Raw genomic sequence first — 20546 nt, 5'->3', positions numbered from 1 at the left:
TATGCTTCATATTTTTCGGACTATAAGATGCTCTGGACTATAAGACGCACCTAGCTTTTGGAGAGGAAAACAAAAAATCTGCCTCTGCCTCCCAGCAATTTGCCTCCTTGCAGCAAACAGTCTGGTCAGCTTCAGCATAGCCTGATTTAGCATGAGCAGCTGATTGGCGGTTGGCTCTGCCTCCCGGAATATGCCTATCAGCTTTTCCAGGCTACGGGGATCACCACCACCTATCACCACTGTCACCACCCATCACTTCTGCTGCCTATTGCTGCCTCTGTGCAATCTATTTTCAGCCTCTGTGTCAGCACTCCTTCATTGGATAATCAGGAAAGAAAACCACAAGACTCCATTGATAGAAATCAAGTGTACTTTTACTAATTATAAATGAACAGAAGCGTAGCAAAGCAAAGACTGATTATTTAGGCGCGAAAGCAAATGATATATAGAATAACCCATTCCCCACCCCTTGGCATCCCAGTCACAGTCCAATCATAATTCTCCCAAGTGTCAGGTGCGAGATAACTTCGAAAGGCATCACCAAGATGGAATGTCGGTGCCGTTGGCCTTGGCAGGGAACCTCCTCCGCATGCGCAGTAAGACAGGCAGCAGAAACTCCAGAATCTTCCTCCAGCACAATTAGTAGTCCCCTCCCAAATACCATGCCCCCCCCTCCCCGTTTCAATGGCAGCCGAAGCAGCAGCAAAGCAGAGGCTGACATCTCACCACTGTCACCACCCATCACTTCTGCTGCCTATTGCTGCCTCTGTGCAATCTATTTTCAGCCTCTGCGTGTTCCATTTTTCCACGCACCCCGTTTTTGGCCTCTGCATGCCATTTTTGGCCTCTGCATGTCCCATTTTCAGCCTGTTCCAGACAGTAGGAATAGGGGCAGTAGCAATCCCGCAGGCTGAAAATGGGGTGCACAGAGGCCGAAAATGGGGCACAGAGGCAGCAATAGGTGGCAGCAGCAATAGGTGGCGACAATGGTGATGGGCAGTGGCGATCCCCACAGCCTGGAATAGCTGATTGGCAGTATTTGGGGAGGCCGATCCAACCGCCAATCAACTGCTCGTGCTAAATCAGGCTGTGCTGAAGCTGACCAGGCTGTTTGCTGTTCCTGCAAGGAGGCAAATTGCTGGGAGGCAGAGGCCAAAGGGTTGGAGCCGGTGGGAGGGCAGGGCTTCAGCAACATTCACTCTATAAGGCACACAGCTATTTCCACCCACTTTTTTGTGGGGGGTATATATCTTATACATGGAAAAATATGGTAAATAATTGGCCTCTACTGCTAAAAACAAATGAGAAGGTGGAATCATTGAAGTAGGGAATCAATATGAATTCAGTGAAACATGCCCAGTGGAAATCCATTATTTAAATCCCATCAATTATCACTGGGAATACAGCAGGCTTTTTTGACCTGACCTGACAAACATTTTGTAGTAGTCCTCATAATCTATGATCAGTACAGCATGTAACACCAGATTGAGGAAGATGCATGACTAACTTCTTTTAGTTCTAATTAATTCAAGCCACACTTTAAGAGGAAAACATAATCTAAGCCACAATGTTCTTGTTTGCTTTATGTAACCTCTTCAGTTTATGAGAATGATTAAATATCTTAAATTAGCAAATTTGTTATAGATGCAGGAACACATAATTTCCCATTTCTTTCTTTTCTCTTTTTAGGCTCAATTTTTCATTATGTTTAAAAAGAATAAGATTAAAAAAATAGTTATGGAAAAGAGAAGTCAAAGAAAAAGCAAAAACTGCAAAAAGAAGGAAAAAGGAAAAAGAGAAAGGAAGAAAAAGAACTTCTAATTTTCTTTGCTACAAATACAGATATAAAATACATTAACCTCTTACTTGAGAAACAACGATACACAGCACTGTTCCCTGTAAGGTGCGCGCCTGCGCGGCCGCGCACATCGCAAAAAAATCCCGCGCAGCAGTTTCTATCTGCCGCGCAGAGATTTCTGTAAAGGAAACGTGGGGAAGTCCTTTGCAGGCGGCTACAACTGGCCGCCTGCAAAGGACCTCCCCAGACTTGTTTTGAAGAGCACGGCTCTTCAAGTCCATGTTCGGGGCGGGGGATCCCTTGGAGAGGGGATTCCTTCCTGCGAGACCCCGCCCAGAAAATGCGGAGAGCGGCAGTGGAGACCCGGGGCTGCTTCTGCTGCGACTGCTGGACTGTGGGGCTGGGAAGGGGGCGGGAAGAGCGGCGGGGCTGGCGGTGGCCGGCGGTGGCAGGCTGGTTGGCTGCCTTTCCACTGCCGCCCCCTCTGTGCGGCGGCTTTTGACCTGCTCCCCCGACTCGTAACTCCTCCTGTTTTCCCCCTCCCTCTTACATGCCCCCTTGGTGCAGCGGGCTACTGCCGGCGAAAGGAGTGGGGCGGGCGACATTGCACAACTGGGTAAATTATAAACCACAGATTTTAATCCTATTTAATTTTTAATGGTATCAAATTTAGCTATAAAGTGGCCTTACCTACTTTTTTTTCCCTGGGCCTGCTAAATTCTGGTCCCTGGTGATACAATGAGTTAAATGCATTCTGGCCTGGATTTCCTATTGTGCAATTTGTGTCATGGACTTAATCATTTTAAATTCCATAAAATGCCAGTACACATCCTTTCTGCCAAGAGATCAGAAAAAACAATGCTCGAATCTTCTGATATTTAAATGATTTATAATGTTGTTTAGATATATAATTTGGATTACATTTGAAAGCTATACATTGATTAAATACTACAGAATACAAGCAGTTCTTTCTTTTTTGGTTTTAGAAAAGGATAATTCCCCTTTTAGCCAGGCTTTTTGAATTAGATTATGGTGATGTTAACACCAGTTTTTAAGTAGATTTCAAATTTAAAAAAAAAATCTTTTAGCTGCTTTGAATACCTTGGAGATGAAAAGATGGGGTACAAACTCAAATAACAAAAAATAGTACATTCATTTTGAAAAATAAATGCAAGACTTGATTAATTTCATATCTTTATTTAAAATAGTTTTGGCATGGCATATGGTTTTATTGATTCAGTTGGAAATGATGTGGATGTTGTATCTGATTCTGAGGTATATATATTGTTAAGTAACATAACATATAGCATATAGTCCAAACTTGCTAGACTATTTAATTGATCTTACTACTTTAAAGGGGGAGAGTTTCATGATAAATTATTTTATTACATTTATGTTGCATTTATATATTATATTTATTACATTTATATTTCACATTATATATTTGTATTGTTATTTTAGTGTTTATTGTCAATTTTGATAGATATTATATTGATATATCAATACTGATTTTACTCATACTAAATAACAATTACTGCTATTATTTATCAGCATTAAATATTTACAGTTTTTAATATTGAGTTAGTCGTATTTTAGAATAATAGGATTATCTTTTAATAGGATAATTGGCAAAATCTAATTCAAATGTGATGGGTTGCATTCCAAAGAATGTGAGAGGACAGGTTGCCTGCAAAATGCCAGGACCCAGGCTGTTGGTGCCATGTCTCTCTCTAGCCAGTCTAACAATGTAAAAGCTGAGCAGAAGTCTTTTTTTTTTTTCAGGGTGAGCGGAAAAGTATAGTGTTTGAGTAGCACATTTTCATGCCTGGCATTCATCAGGCTGAAACCTCGCTCGCAATCGGCGCTTGACGCTTGGAATGTTGCGCAAATGTCCAGCAGACGTGACAGCAGTTCAAACTGTTGCTCTCTTAGGTGCTCAGGCATGAAACTGTGCCGCTCAAACACTATACTTTCCCGCTCACACTGAAAAAAAATTAGAGGGAACATTGATACACAGTATTTCTAATGTCATAAACAGTTTAAACATCAAATCCCAAAATTATATTCAACACTCACTTATATATCTTTGGCAACTATAATTTTCAATAAATTGATGGAACAATTCATTAGGCATTATTCTGGGGCATATGTGTAAGGGGAAGGAAATATTCTTTTTTATAACAGTTATTTGATTAAGTTGTACAGTTGGGACCCCTTTTTTGTCTGTGAAGAAAACTTTACTAACTCCCTGTTATGCAGAAAAATCACCCATGCTGGAATGGTTGTACAGATTTGGGACTTTTGCACCTGTCCTTATGGATCCATAGAAGGTGAGACATAATTCATGTTTTACTCTTTTGATAGTTCTATATGCAGTTAAAAGGATAGTTTATATATCACGTAATAAAGGGTGACCTTAAGGATGACTTTTGTTTTAATTCTTGCATATTTTTGAATTAATTATTTTTACCATAGTTTACCTACTGTTTTATCTAACATTTTCACTGTTGTTTCTCTAATGCTTTGGACAGACATTTTGGAAAGGAACAGTACTAGTAATACCGTGTTTCCCCGAAAATAAGACAGGGTCTTATTTGACCCCGAAATTTTTTGCTTGGGCCTTATTATTGGGGGGGGCTTATTGGTTGGGGCTGCCGGGTGGCTGCTCTCTTGAGAGCAGGCGCTCGAAGAGCTGGGCACAGCCTCGGGGGAAACTGGCTGTGCGCAACAAATCCGCCATGAAGTGACCACGCTCATGAGCAGCTGCCCGGCAATGCCTCTTTCCAGCCGGGCAGAGTGCCACTCACTGACCCAGTAATATCCCAAAGGCGCTAAGCTGCGTGGCGCTCTGCCCGGCTGGAAAGAGAGGTTGCATGAGCACTCCTTCTTCCTCCAGCTCGCATGCCTCCCTGCCTCACCATGCCCAACTCTCTCTGCAGGACTGGGCCAGGGCGCCGCTGCCCTGCTGCTGCTGCCACCACCATGCTCCGAGCATAACCGGCTTCCAAACTCCGGAGATCCACTGCTGAGCCTTCTGGCAGCTGCCACTCTGGGACTACACTCTATGGTTGTGGGCTGGCTTCAGGAAGACTCTCTTGCTCCAGCTGGGCACAGTGCCTCCACCAACCTAGCAGTATCCCAAAGGCATCAAGCAATGTGAGCGCCTTTGCCCTCCTCCCGTGGCTCCTGAGGCTTTGCGCCTTCAGGATATCGCTAGGTTGGTGAGTGGCGCTCTACCTGGCTGGAGGGGGAGCGGGTTGTCCAGGGGGCTTGGCTTATTATTGGGGAAGGGTGTATATTTTTGCCCACAGGAAAAATATGGCATGGTCTTATTATCAGGACATGTCATAATTTTGGGGAAACAAGATAATACCTAGATATGGATTGTAACTTGAAGAACCACTTGATTCAAGTGATCATAAAAAAATTATCACAAAGTTAATCAGGTTCTACAAAGTGACGTTTGTTATATATGCAAATGTTAGAGGAGTGTTGAGTATGCAAATAACTGGGGGGAAGGAGTGTTATATATGCAAATGTTCCCTGTTACCAGCTCTCTGATTGGCTGGTCATTTGACAGTTGCTTTGGGCTCGAGTATAAATACCCTGACAGTTGCAGGGACGTTTTGAATCCCAGTCATCTCGCAATAAACATCTTACTCTCTGATTCCATGGCTCCTGCGTCTTTCCCTCAAACATATTCAACAACGTTTAACTCCATGGATGAATGCACAGATCATAATTTGCTTCCCAGCCAGAATTTTTCCAAGGAGTTCCCAGTAATTTCTATGATATTATCAATCCACTGTATCTACTGCTTCTTATTTTATTTTTCTCAAGTCTTCCCAAGCATATTTTTTTCTGGTACATCATATGTTCAAAGTGTGTGAGTTTCAGTTTGTTGGTCATTAGACTGCCTTATTAGTATAGGCAATTCAGCAGGTTACGAAAAAGAAAGTTACGAATCTTTTGAATATATTATTGATCTGTCCATGTTATACATGTGTTGTTTCTGGGCATAGTTTCATTATCAATATCATTTTTTTTCCTGTAATGGTTTATGACTAAGTAAAGGTAAAGGTTCCCCTCGCACATAAGTGCTACTTGTTCCCGACTCTAAGGGGTGGTGCTCATCTCTGTTTCAAAGCCAAAGAGCCAGTGCTGTCCAAAGATGTCTCCGTGGTTATGTGGCCTGCATGATTAAATGCCGAAGGCACATGGAACATTGTTACCTTCCCACCAAATGTGGTTCCTATTTTTTTCTGTTTGCATTTTTACATGCTTTTGAACTGCTAGGTTGCCAGAAACTGGGTCAAATAATGGGAGCTCACACTATTACATGGCGCTATGGATTCGAACTGCCAAACTGCCTACCTTTCTGATCGACAAGCTCAGCGTTTTAGCCAATTAGCCACTGCATCCCTGGTTTATGACTAAACAAAATTATTTATGCTTTCTGTAATTCAAATCTCTCTTTCGATCATTTATGAGATGGGAAGAGTACCATATTCTAGATCAGTTCCTTAAATACAGCATCTTATATTTTTTTTCTTTATCAAAGAATCTCCAAGTACTTACATAGTAGATTGCTGAAGTTTACATTGTGGAAGGCTCAAATCTCCTCTGTGAAGTCTTTTGGGTTTTCATATCCTGACCCCAACTCCTGGCTTTGAATAGTCATCTGGGAGTTCCTGCTGCAACCAATTACCTTCCAAGTGACACCTTACCTGGTGCTCAACCCACAAGCCCAAAGTATGAGCGAGAGAATAGAAAACAGACATCTTCTGTTATTTTCTTGGTCAGCTTCTTTTGGCCATATAGTGAAGATGTGCAGTAATGGGATCAATTCTTCCTTTAGGAACCAGAAAGAAAGAAAGAAATCTAACTGTATTTTTTAAAAAAAGAAATAAAAACTAGAAAGAATTATGATTTTTTTACTAGGTATAATTCTAAAATGTATTAATAAAAAAAACACAGTTTACTAAATTATAAACAATCACAAGAATAAACTTAGTATAACAGTTGAAAAGAAATACATTATGAACAATATAAGACTCGGAACTTTAATTTGGAAAATATAAAGTAATGGGAATTCAATAGCACATATTCACAAAACAGGTTTAGCAAATTTAAGCAAGAGTACCTTCTATATATGTCCTATATTATGCAGCAAGGCAAATATAAATATTTAAAGAATAGTTTTTAAGAGGAAAAAGAATTGACTAAAGGACTTAGAATAGAAATACAGGAACATTTTAAATGTTTATAACATTGTATATTGTAGGATTACAATAAAGGGGAAGTTGGAAACTAAATATTTATTTATAATGTTTTTAGAAGCCTTTCTTTTTTTCTTTGTATCTTTAAATACAAAATCGTGGAGATTTGGGCACTCAGATATTTTCTCCTATTGTTAAATAATTCAATTTACTTTGTTCTTTATGGTTAATTTCCTTATCATTTGAGTACTAACTGTACAAAATTAATAAACTTCTTAGCCCACTTTCTGATATATTTCTGCATTATTTTTATCTCCTTTATTTTTTTCTTTTATTTATTCATTTTCTAGTCTTTTAAAAATGATTAATATGTTTTAAAAGGCAAAGGCCTGTTTTACTTTAAGTATGACAATGTAGTATCAACATAAATTATAGAACTGCCCAGATCATGTCATGTGTCCATGTACAAATTAATTTTAAAAGAAAAAATCCAAACAAACATAGCATATTCCAGGCAAACCACAGGATGATGTGGGCCAGGAACAATAGAAAACTGTCTACCTTAATCTCTTAAAAAGACTAGAGTGGTTTCAGATTATTATCAGATCACAAGAAGATTCTAAAAGAAAAAGATATAGTATCCTGAACACAGCCTGAAGGATGACGAAAGGCTGAAATTATTCCCAATTCTCCAAATTTTACAGAGTATAAACCATCACACAGAAGAAAGAAAACCCTAAATCAAATTCCTGACTATATAGTTTATCATTTGTGTATGAGTTTCCAGTCAGTCCTGTCTTCTGGTGCCTGCCTTGATTAACCCCTGAGGTTTTTTGAGCAAGATTTGTGAAATGTTTTTTCCTTGCCACCTTCTTCCAATGGTTGAGAGAGAAGAATTGGCCTAAGGTCATCATCTAGCTAATTTCATGATAAAGGCAGGAACAGAACTTTCAATCTCCTATTCTTCCAGCTGGTGCCTTCAACCAGTACAGGTATTTTTGACTTAAGACTACAATTGAGCCCAAAATTTCTATTGTGAAGTAACACATTTATTAAGTGACGTTTGCCCCATTTTACAACCTTTCTTGCCAAAGCTGTTACTGCAAGTGAATTACTGCTGTTGTTAAGTTAGTAACACAGTTGTTAAAAGAATCTGGCTTCTCCACTGACTTTGCTAATCAGAAGGTTATAAAAAGTGATTGCATGACCCCAGGACACTGCCATAAATATGAGTTGATTGCCAAGCATCTGAATTTTAATCACATGATCACGGGAATGCTGCAACGGTCAGGCAAAAAACAGCTGTAAGTTACTTTTTTCAGTGCCATTATTACTTCAAACTTTCACTAAATGAACTGTTTTAAGTCTTGTTCATGAAAGATACTAGAGTTCTGCCCACCAGAGATAAAGCAGAGAGAGGTTAAAGAAACTACCTGAATCGCAAAGCCATCTCTCATTAATAGAGACATGTATTGTTCATCTAAGCATGCAAGCTGGCACTCAGTCTACAAGCAGCCAGGTGGTGTTCTGGATCTCAACCATAGGTTGGATGTATTTAGTATCTATTGTATATATTTTGCTGTTGGTTTTCTGGATTTCTGTCTTGTTTATTTCTTGTACTATCTTTTTCTGTACCTTGCTGAGTTTTATCTTGTTCTCTTTATATTGCATATCACCCAGAGTTGGTTTAGAGGGAGGCGACACTGAAGTGGACTTAGTCAATCAGCCAATAAATTCACAACAGCCTACAAAGAGAAAGGGATGCATTTTCTAGTTTAAAGACAGAACCTGCGGTCACCCCTCCTTTCTTTAATCAATTTGCCAAGAGATGGAGGAGGATCACAATGTCACCTTGCTGCATTCCCAGAGTAGTAGCAACATTTGACCTTTCAGCACCAATTTCCTTAGGGATTCTTTGTTGGTTTCAGGATGTCTCTAACACTACTGTAGGTTTATGAACTGAAAAGATATGGGTTACTATACTGTATGTTCAAGTGAGATTTGTGCGAAATACTAATATTCTAACATTTCCATTAGGAAATGTTACCTTATAGACATGATAGTAAGTAGATTGTTCCTCTGGGACAGTTTTTAAAAAAATGTTATCTGAGGACCCCTGGGATTCCATCAAGACTGTCTGAGGTCCTGGAAATAAGAAATATTTGCCTGATATTAGATACTTGGAAAAATATTTAAAAATAAGTCACTCTTTTCATGTTTTGTTAAATATATATAGTTTTGTTCATGAAAATATTTGTTAATACTTAATAGGTTTAATATTGATATTTTTATATGTTAACTATTCCATGAATGTGTTAGTATTAACTTTTAATATGGTAAATATTGTTAAATATAACCCATGCAAGCAAAAGCTCTCTTTCTTTAAAAATGGGGAGGGTCCCACTTCTAGGACATTTGGGTAGGCAATGAAGGACATCACATCCCCAGCTAGTTGACTGAACCATCTCTCCTGACCTTCTGGAAGTCCCTCCAAACCTGGTCCTGCTAACCTGGAGATCTCGCAAGGGAGCAATAATTTGATTAGGTGGCTCCATTGTTTGTAATTGGATGCTGTCTCTTAGCCTTCTAAAATATTATTTTTTGAATATTTTTAAAATTATTTTGTTGTTCTGCGCCCAGTCATGCCATGTGCGATGTGTGGCCCTATAAAGTATGATGAAACCATTCATTTATGAGCTGCTTTTTCTGATGAATTGTAATCGGAGCAGCCCTTCTTCCATTTTGTCCCCTCTCCGCACCCTACCTTTAGCCCTAGGGCCTAGCTGGGCCACAACGCAATGGGAGTTGAGGAAAATCTGGAGTCCCTGGGATTAGTCAATGGCTTCCTCTTTCTCGAAAAAATGCTTCCAAGAAGCGCTGGAAAGAAAAGCTAGGAGATCTTTCGGCAACCCCTTCGGGCTGAGGTGAAACCAGGTGAGGAAAGACAGACGCGACAGCCAGCTCTCCTCCCCTCCATGAAGCGAAGAAGTCTTGTCACGGTCGGGCTGAGGTGAGGCCAAGCGCGGGCACGGAGCGGGGGCGGAACGCTTCAAAAAGGAGCTGCGGGCCTGGATAGCAAAGAAAGGGAACGCCAGGAGCAGGGAAGAAAGCGGAGGCGACAGAAGCTCCAGAGAACGGCGCAGGCAGAAGCGCAGCGCGTCGGGGAAAGCGTGGCAGAGCGGCCGTCTCCGTTCGCTCCTCCGGACCATGGGCGCCTTCGTCTTCAGCGCAAGCTGGCTGGGCTTTCTCCTGTTGCTGCTCCTGCTGTTTCTACTGCTGGTGGCCTCCCTCAGCGGGAGGACTAGGTGAGTGTCTGGCGGGATCCATCCATCCCGCGGGCGTCCGGGGAAGGATCGGGACAGGTGGGATCTTGGACTCGCTGCTACACCACAGCACAGAAGTAAGTTTGGGAGCTCGGTAGTGAATACGGCTTCCATCCTTACAGGTGAGGTCGGTCGGTCGGCGCGATGATTAGAGATACTTTACAGGTGAATCGCTTTACGATGCTTGGAATAGGTAGGAAGCGTAATAGAAGCAAGATCCTTACGGGAAGGGAGTAATTTGATGGAGGAAGTAATTTGAATTATGAGGTGGAGAAACAGGACCGGTTAAGTTTTTCAACTGGAAAAGACTGGAAAACAAACTCATCCAACCTTACCGATAATGCTAGGAAAGGAAGTACAATCCCACCACTAATTGCATGGTTAATCAGTGGAGTTAGAATAACATTGAGATGGCTTCAGTTGATCTCAAAATAACTAAACTCAAAATAACAATTACTAACCCCAAGTCTGGTTAGTAATTGGATGGAAATATCACTCGGAATTACCCGGGTTTTTGGCGCAGGTAGGAAATCTCAAAAACATCCTGGTTGAAGCAATGGCAAGCTAGCCTTGAAGGCTGCATGCACTTTTTATATATACAATTGTGTTTAACTGTACTTTATAGAATAAATCAGAATTGCACAGATTCATGTAAACTATTATGTCTTGAATTAAGCGTTTTTAACTCACGACATAATAGTTTAACATTTGTGTCAACCCAGCTAATAAATGAGAGGGCTTTTTAATAAGAATATTTAAAAAATCATATTGATTTTGATTGCATTGTTTCTGGGATCAGAATCGAAGCTCATCTGCTTTAAATAGGAGCGAAAGGGTGTGACTATATAGAAGGGAGCTTTTATGCTTGACAGATTCCTGGGACTTAGCTTCGGATGTTGGACTTAGCTAAACCCTTTGGGATGATCTGTTATGTAACTTCTTTGTTCACGTAACATGTGCCCATTACGCAGCTCTCAAATCTCACCTGGTATGTGTGGTTGTGTTTTGAGAAGAGAGTTATAGATGATCTAACTACAAAATATTCTAGTTTATGCTGGAGTCCCCAAGTCTGCCCACAATATTTTTCTTGGTGCCCACCAGAGTGTCTACATTTCTTGATTGGTGGCAGTGGTATTACAGTACTGTTGTTCCAAAACAAAAACTTTCCAGTCTGGAAAATCAAGTGCCAACTTGTGATGCCATTTTTATGTCTAAGAAATGTCTATGGTTCTTAAGTGAGCAATAGACACACATTGTAATATGAAAATGCCATTTACAACTTCTTTTGAAAAGTGTGGTTAGTACAATCTTAGAAGATTTAATTTAAGCAGGTAAGCCATGTCTGCTATATTAATATAGCATGTTAAGCTTCTTTGGTATTAACCATGGGCAGCAATTTGTGCTTTATGCAAGCTAAATTCATTTTGTGAATTTAGAATACAGTATATTGTATGGACCTAAAATGGTTTAATTCGAATTCAAAAGCATCTACAGTTGGTACAGAATGCAGTTGCATGGGCAGTTAAGTGCACTTTTCATCTCTTTCTGGGATGGGGATGGGGTTTGGAAGGGCTACTTTCCCCCATTATACTGGAGTCTCCCCCCCACTCCCAGCCCACCCAACATTTTTGCCTTAGCTAATACACTATGTTTGTTTCGGTATGGAATACATTTTCCATAATAGTTCATATGTAGAATTCGTATGAATATTGCAATGGTAAATATTTCATCTGTTTTTCTTTCTGAGCATCATCCGTTTGCTTTTGGCACATGGAGCATTTTGTAATTTTTTGTAAGATTAAATACTTTATTTAGTACTTGGGACTTAATGTTCTTTATTCTGTTTCTTGACCAAATAACTTCTCTTCAGCATTTACTAATTTGCATCCTAGACATTGGGGAAAAATGATCAAACAACCTATAAAAAATGGTTAACATGGCATTTGGCTTGTGGTTAGTTCATTGCCAAATTATTTTTCATTAAAACTAACTTGGCATCCCATAATTTGGAAGGCATTCTGTCCCCAAATCCCCAACGCCCTCACAATGCCATTTCATAGATATTTATTTGTTTGTTTGTTTACTTACTTACTTGTACTTACTTACTTACTTACTTACTTACTTACTTACTTACTTACTTTATTGTTTTTGCAAATAACAAGGCTTTTTTTCAATTTTTTCAATTTAAGGCTTTATTTTATCCAATCTAGATTGATCTGAGATTTACACATTATCCAAATGTCACTTGTAACTTTGATAAAGTGTACTTCTGAACAATATTTTCTTCCATTTAACATACAGATACAGTTTTCATATACACGTACTTAAAATATGTATGAAAATGCCTAGTGGTACTGAACAATTGAAAACTCCTTTCCTTCAACTTATTCCTTGAAAGCATGGATTTTGACCTGCTGTGACCATTTATTCTCTGCAATCTTTTCAGAATATACAATAGAAAAGCAATAAACTATCTACTACTTATGATTTTTAAAAAGCATATAATAACTTAATTTAGCCAGTGTCCCTTTACCACCAGTAAAGGGAGTGCTGATTTTCCCCCAAAAATAGATGTATATTATGTGTATAAGTGTGTGTGTGTGTGCGCACACACAAAAATTAAGCAATATTGGTGGAATCTGACAGCAACATCTGAAAGCCCATATGGCATTCTGTATCATAAAAAGTTTATTTCTCCATATTAAGTTTATTAATATTTTGAAACTCTTTTCCCCTCTATTGTAGGAGTAGCTTCACTCATCCTTTTAAGTGTCATTGTAGATCATTATGTTTTAGGTCTAGCATATGTGAAACTGGGCATGAGTTAAAATCATGGCTTAGTGCAGTGTGCAAACCATACCAATGTGTTTTGGAGGCTGTTTAAAAGTAAGCCATACAAATAATATAGGGGGAAAATAGCCCAAATAAAATTGGTTTAAAAAAAGATTATAATAAAACAAAGCAACTTTCTAAAATAGTTAATCACTGTAACTGTAACAGAACAGTTTTACTAGCTGTTCAAAAAACCTTTTAGGAAAATTAAGTGCATATATAAAGGTATTCTGTTACCATAACAGAAAATCTTACATCATCAAAATTCTAGGCTATTTATGTTACAGTAGGATAATATATTTGTACCTCTTGACAGCTATTTTGATAAAAAATGTGTGATATTTTTAATTCTTTCCAACCCAATGTTGAAAATGTATGCTGGAAAGTAATTTTATACAGAGACTCCAGGTTCTGTCAGTCTGCTTTCCTGCATGATAAATCTCTGGAAACTGAGAAGAATGGGTCCTTATGTGTTAGGATTCAGAATTCAATGTGTGTAAGAACAGCTCTCAAAAGAAAAACCAAATTAAAAAACAGATGGTCTCCCGCTAGGATCTGATTAGGGGGGAAAATCCAGAAAAAGCCAATACACACAGAACACTGCCAATTCCTCCATTCGAAGCTGTCCTCCCTCCTGGTCGTATGATCCAGAGCAAAGAATATTTATCTAGTAGACCCCTACACACAAACATAGACAAAAGACAAAAGGAACCTAAGCACTGACAAAAGTGTGACATATTATTTCATCAAAGTTGTAGGTTCACACAGATGCTTCTTTATGGCCAAAGAGTTGAGAACAAATCCAAAGGTCGTGTCAGTGCTTCTCAATCTTGACAACTTTAAGAAATACACACTTCAACTCTCAGAATTTCCCAGCCAGCATGGGGAATTGCTAAGGTTGACAAACACTGCTCTGCGTGCTTTCCCTACTCCTATTATAATTGATGCATTTAGCCCAGGGATGAACAATTTGCAGCTGCAGTGTAGCAACCCCCATTTCTGAGTCCTTAGAGTCACAACTGCTAACAATTTGCATGATTGCTTCCAAAAAAATTGAAGTAAAAGCACTAAAATAGACAAAATATTTGGAAAAGGAACCTTTCCAAACTTCATCCAAAAATCTAGAGAACCATGTTTCCTAATCATGATATAATGAGTATTTACAAAAGAGCACCTATGGTTTGTACCCATGGGATAGCAAGCATCCTAGATGGGAAGAGGGCTCAAGTAGTGAATTAGCCTGGACTCACCACATAAGCATCAATGGGCAAAGTCTGACAACAACAACACCCCACACGACTTTGAGAGTTATATAATCTTTTCCAAGCAAAAGGTGCCAGTATGGGCATATTTTTGTATTATTGTCAGAGAACAATAAAGTAGTTAGTTGGAACTCTACACATGTGAGTCTCTTTGTTCACATCTGACACATCCTGTTTTACATCTGTCTCTGCAGTTGTTAGATAATCTGACCACCAAAATGCTCTCCATCAAATTCTTTGAGTTTTGCGCAATCTTGGCAAGCCTTTGTTAAGTTCATAATGGCTGGGTTCAACAACAATTACTCATAGGTAAAAATGTATAACAGATGGCTTTTATAACACTTAATCTCCAGGATTGTATTCTTTGCTCTTCTATCACTATGTCGTCGTTTCAGTTTTCTATTGATTATTTTCACCTAGCGTATCTAAAAGTACTCAATCCATGCATGTTTTTTTTTTAAATGCGAGCAAGTATGTGCATATTTGGATGGTTTAATGCTATGATACTATTTTTGAAATGTACATTTTGTATGTTCCAATGTTGGAGCTTAAGTTTTTAAAAACTCTATCATATTTCAAATTTAAAAAACTTATGTTTACATACTGAATTACATTAAACACTACCCAAGTCTTTAGAAATATGGGTGGATTTCAGACTGAAGAAAATTTCTATTGACTAGTGAGGAAAGCTATATGGTTTTTTATAATTGCATTGTAATGCAATAATCTTCATGTTTATTCAAAGAACGTTCTATTGATTAAAGGTTGACTTACTTGCATTTATAAGATTCAAGACCTATGTGCAAGGTTTTCTAGGATTAATTAGTTGTAAATTATTTTGGTTCACACACACACACACACACACACAAGAACAGATAGGGAAACTCTTTACAGAATTTTAGCCCATATTATTCCGTGTTTTGAAGGAATCAAACAAAGGAAAACCAAAAGGATACATTTGTTCTGAAGGATTAAACATTCCCAACCTCTCGCCAATGTGAGGATTTGCATTTTTGGAACAATTATTTTAACATTTTTGTGTTCCTACAATACATTTAGCATTTAATCTTTTTTCTATTTTTTTCAACAGTCAATTTTAATGAAGTGGGAAAAGGGTATGTTATGGAACAAAGTGCCTTACATTTATTTCCAACAATCCTATCAGGCCCATATAGGCCCCCAGAGCACTGTTGGGAAATGAAAGAGGTGGATTTCATAAATATATTAAATGAAGGGGATTAACTAGCATAATGGACTGGCAAAGAACATCCTAATAAATTAAAGAAATTCACCAGTTGGCAAGCTACTGAACAGAAATCCCATTGTACCCAGCACCTATTTGTGACTCACCCAACCTCTCAGATTACGATCAATTCCGGAATTAGAAATTTTAACAAACTTCCCCTTGTTAAAAGTTACAAGTCTCACTAAGGTGTGTACCTAAACAGGATATTCTATCACCACACCATCTTTTTCAAAGGAGAATAATGTGCCATTGGATGGCTTAACAGTTGCCATACTAGTAAGCTAGACATTAGATTCAACAAGTTCTTTAGTTCCTTTTTATTAATCTTTATATGTAACCAAACAATTTCACATCTTCCTTTCATAGGTACCATTCAATATTCATATCCAATTACTACTTGTTATACCAATATATATGTATATATTATTATCATTTTCAATTGTTTATTTAACCATTGTCACTAAATTTCACTAAATCCAACTAGTTTTAGATTAAACACTTTCATTTTTCAGCCTATATCTTTCCAGTAGCGAAACAGATTCATGTCTTCTGCCATTTGTGGCGTCAGTCCTCTAATCATCTCCTTAACCAAGTTTGTATGGATTCTTCTTTGCAACTCCTTGTTTATTGATTCTCTCATGTAATTTCAATGCCCTTCTTCTTTTTCCTTAATCAGCTTGTCTTTAATTGTCAGTGTTGTTATCGATGGTGTTACTAATAAAATTTCTCTCTTTAAGTCCATAAGTTCTTTTATTTTTTCTTCTTCTTCTGTGTCTTGCCATCTAGGGTAGGGTTCCCATCCATCTGGTTCCCTTTTCCTTATTCCACTTTTTCCATTTCCAGACAGAAACCATTCACCATAGATGTCAACAGATTTGATTTCTTTGTAGTCATTTTTCTCTTTATTGCTTGGGACTCTACCCTCTGTTTTTCCCATTTGATAAGCATCTCCATCCTTTTCATCATATTTTTCTGTTAGGTGCTCTAATTTTTCAAACATTTTCCCAAATGTATTTGATAATTTCTGTATTGCAAATCTCTTGCAAGCTGACAGTTTCTCTCTGTTTTTGGAAATAAGCCATTGTTTCCAGCTGTTAAAACACTGCTGCTCTGACTTGGGAGATTTTTACAAAGTTACACCTAGGTTCACCATGAGATCTCTGGTTAAGGATATACTTCAAAGGAACCTTTGTATAAAGAAATGGTGCTTTACTTCTTATCACTTTCTATAAACTGTGAGATTTTCAAGTTCCAGACCAGAATAATCAGTAGTGAAAGTAAAAGTATTTTGTTTTCAATACTCAAGTTTTCAGTCTTCGAGCAGAAGTTATCTCTCCCTTTGTTGTTACAATTGTTGCAATTCTCTTTGTTCTTTTTGTATTTTTTAATATTCCAAGTTTTTAAAAAAGTCAAATTCTTACATGAAATAGAAAAGAAAGAGTAAAAGACACATGTAGTGATGAATAAGGAGAAGTTTAGTCTATAGGTTGTGAAAGTAATAGTAAAAATTTTAGAAGAAGAAAACTTGATCCATTCATTTCAAACAGTTTGCATAAATTCAATCCATGAAAATAACATTTAAAAATTAAGATAACACACTGACCAAAACCATCCAAAGCTTAATTCCTCCACTTATTTCTTTTATTCTTAGATTTAAATTAGCTTTAAGTTTTTTTTATAGGCAGGCTCTTTTAAAACAGGTAAAAATTCCTCACCAGCTGTAAACACATTCTTTTCTGTTTCCTTCCATTTTGAACTATCCCTACTTCATCAGCCTAGGGGCTGAGCTTTTAACGTCAGCTGAGAGACCTTCTCCTGCATCAAGCAGGGACTTTGCGATGTCCCTGTGATCAGCAGAATGTAGTCTTCCTGTTCACCTTCTCTACGGGACCGTTTAGGCCCGATTGGAGCACCCAGCAAAAAAATATTGGCGGCGATCTTGGAGCATCGAGATCTGGCGACCATTTCATAGCAACGTAGGTTCCTCCTCTGCCACCCATTGCTTCTTGTTCTACACTCAGGTGCCTTGGAGAATAGTTTGACTCCCTCTTCTTTGACTCCCTCTTCTTTGTACCCCTGAGATATTGGAACACTGCTATCATATCTCCCCTAGTCCTTCTTTTTATTAAACTAGACATACCCAATTCCTGCAACCGTTCTTCATATGTTTTAGTCTCCAGTCCCCTAATCATCTTTGTTGCTCTTCTCTGCACTCTTTCTAGAGTCTCCACATCTAGATGCACAATGCAGTATTCTATGTGTGGCCTTACCAAGGCATTATAAAGTGGTATTAACACTTCACATGATCTTGATTCTATCCCTGTGTTATGCAGTCTAGAACTGTGTTGGCTTTTTTGGCAGCTGCTGCACACTGCTGGCTCATATTTAAATGGTTGTTATTGTTCTTCTTCTTCATCTTCTGCCACATCCATCATTGGATGTTGGCGACTAGTGAGAGAATACAGAAAGATTATGAACAACGCACTCCTACCAGTGCATTCCGACCTTTGTCATTTATCAGCAGGAAGACTCAAATCCAGGAAGCCACCACTGGAACGTGTACGGGATCTGCCCAACAACTTTAACATTGATTCCCAATAGACAGCCAAATGGGTCGCTGAATATACAAGCCTAGGGAGATATATAAATGTCCCCACAAAAAAAGATTCCAGGCTTTGAACTACCACGCCAGCAATAGAAAGTCCAGAATAGGATTCACAACTCACGTGGCATCAGGTCGGATTCACTGCATAAATGGGGCATAACATCCATGTGACTTTGGGTCCCATGTCAAACTGTAGATCACATTGTGACAGACTGTAAGCTGAGGGCACATATCGGTTCATTATCATCCATCTATCTATCTATCTATCTATCTATCTATCTATCTATCTCTATCCATCCATCCATCCATCCATCCATCCATCCATCTATCTATCTATCTATATATCATCTATCTATCTCCTGGAAAATTATTTAAATGTAATTTTAAAAATAGTTTTAAAATTAAACATCAATGTTGACAGTGAGAGAGATGGCACATACATTTAATAAATAAATAAATAAACAACAAACAAATAAGTAAAAATGATCTAAACTTTTTTTTCGGAGGAAGGCTGTATATTTGATGAAGGAGGGATGGTTATTGCCCCACTGAGATCAGACTATAAAAATTTACTTTGTAGGTGTCTTTAGCAAATATTGAACTAAAATTCCATCTTGTAAACTTTGAAAGCTGTTCTTTCTTTCTGTCCTTGTGGAACTAGAAAACACCTTTTGTAATTTATTACTCTCTTGGCTGAAATTTAGAGGAAGGCAGAATGGCAGCGCGGCCAAAATAACTTTCTCTATTTTTAGAATCAAACAGCCTAAGTTTATATTACTTAAACAGTTGATAGTCCATAGTTTATATCAGTTAAATTGTTGGTTGACGACTGATCTCTATGTGATCTTTTGGGCTAAATAGAAACATGTTTCTATTAAGAAATGCACTGAATTGAATTTATTCAACAAATCTGAAAACTAAAACCTAGGAAAACATTGAATTGTGATTGCTTCATTCTTTTCATTCTTGGTCAAAAAAGCAGCTGGCAACCCTATGAAAACAATGATGTTGGTTTCACCCATACTTGTAAAACTATTTTTTCTTCTTCTCCGTGGATTGTTATATATTTCAAGGACGATAGTTGTATATGAACAGATTGCTTGAAAAAAGCGAGATCTGTATCTGGGGCTGAATTCAGAAACATTCTCAGATGAGCAGCCATGTTGGGAGGAGTTCACCATTTGTAAGGAAGTTCCACCTAAAGTAAGGATTTGATGTATGAAAAGAATGGAGAGACTAAAATGCTTTTCATTCAATGTATTGGCTATATTTTATTTTAGCATTTCACTGGATGAAAGTGACTCAGAACCCATGGAGGAAATAATTAAACGAACATAGATTGAACATTAAGTTGATTCTGAATCTGATGATACACAACATGGTGAAGCAAGGAAATAGCATAAGACTGGCAAGATTACTCGGAGCCTTGAAATTTCTGCTTTGGGGCTAGGATATGCCTAGCGTTACAGATTAATATGAGTAGATTAGTATAAACGACATCATCAAGTTCACAATTAAAGAATAGCCTACCGGCTGATTCAGTAGAAGCTGTTTTGTCTGACCTTTGCTGAGTTTGAGAAGTGACTTCAGATCTGTTTAGTACGTAGGTGGGAAACTGCATGGTTGTTAGCTAATTGGAAAACATCCAAGAAGAAGGCAGTGGCAAGTCACTTTTGTATTGCTATCAAGAAAACTGCAGGTGGTTCTTGACTTACAATTCTTTATTTAGCAACCATTCAAAGTTACAACAATACTGAAAATAATGATTTACAACTGGTCCTTGCATATACAACCATCACTGCATCTCCATTATCTTATAGTGGTTGCAAGCATCTCAGGGTCATGTGACAGGCTTGTCCCAGTATAGATGCGTGGCTCAGTGGCTAAGATCCTGAGCTGGTTGATCAGAAACGTCGGAAGTTCAGCGGTTCGAATCCCTAGCACCGTGTAACAGAGTGAGCTCCTGTTACTTGTCCCAGCTTCTGCAATTTGAAAGCATATAAAAATGCAAACAGAAAAAATAGGAACAACCTTCGGTGGAAAGATAACAGTGTTCCATACACCTTCAGCATTTAGTCATGCCTGCCACATGACCATGGAGACGTCTTCAGACAGCTCTGGCTTTTTGGCTTTGAAACGGAGATGAGCACAGTCTCCTACCGTCAGGAATGACTACCACATATGTGTGAGGGGAACCTTTACCTTTACACATGCACACATGAGCGGGGTTCAACACTTTTATTTCATATCACTAAGCCCCT

General features: G+C 38.4%; 1 protein-coding gene across 1 annotated transcript in view; it reads left to right on the top strand.

The window, feature by feature from the left end:
- The first annotated feature begins 10126 nt into the window (after nt 1-10126).
- The window catches only part of PTGIS (prostaglandin I2 synthase), a 51274-nt gene continuing 40854 nt past the window's right edge, over nt 10127-20546 (top strand). Inside the window, exon 1 of the mRNA XM_087720454.1 lies at nt 10127-10322. Coding sequence (XP_087576580.1) covers nt 10225-10322 — 98 coding nt within the window. The 5' untranslated portion in view covers nt 10127-10224. The remainder of the gene's footprint in view (nt 10323-20546) is intronic.

Source organism: Thamnophis sirtalis, unplaced genomic scaffold (assembly GCF_051295495.1).
Source record: "Thamnophis sirtalis isolate CommonGarterSnake01/CBP01778 unplaced genomic scaffold, rThaSir2_p1.2 scaffold_7, whole genome shotgun sequence".
Classification (NCBI taxonomy): Eukaryota; Metazoa; Chordata; class Lepidosauria; order Squamata; family Natricidae; genus Thamnophis; species Thamnophis sirtalis.
The sequence above is the reverse complement of the archived record's forward strand: the minus strand, read 5'-3'. Positions and strand labels throughout refer to the sequence as shown.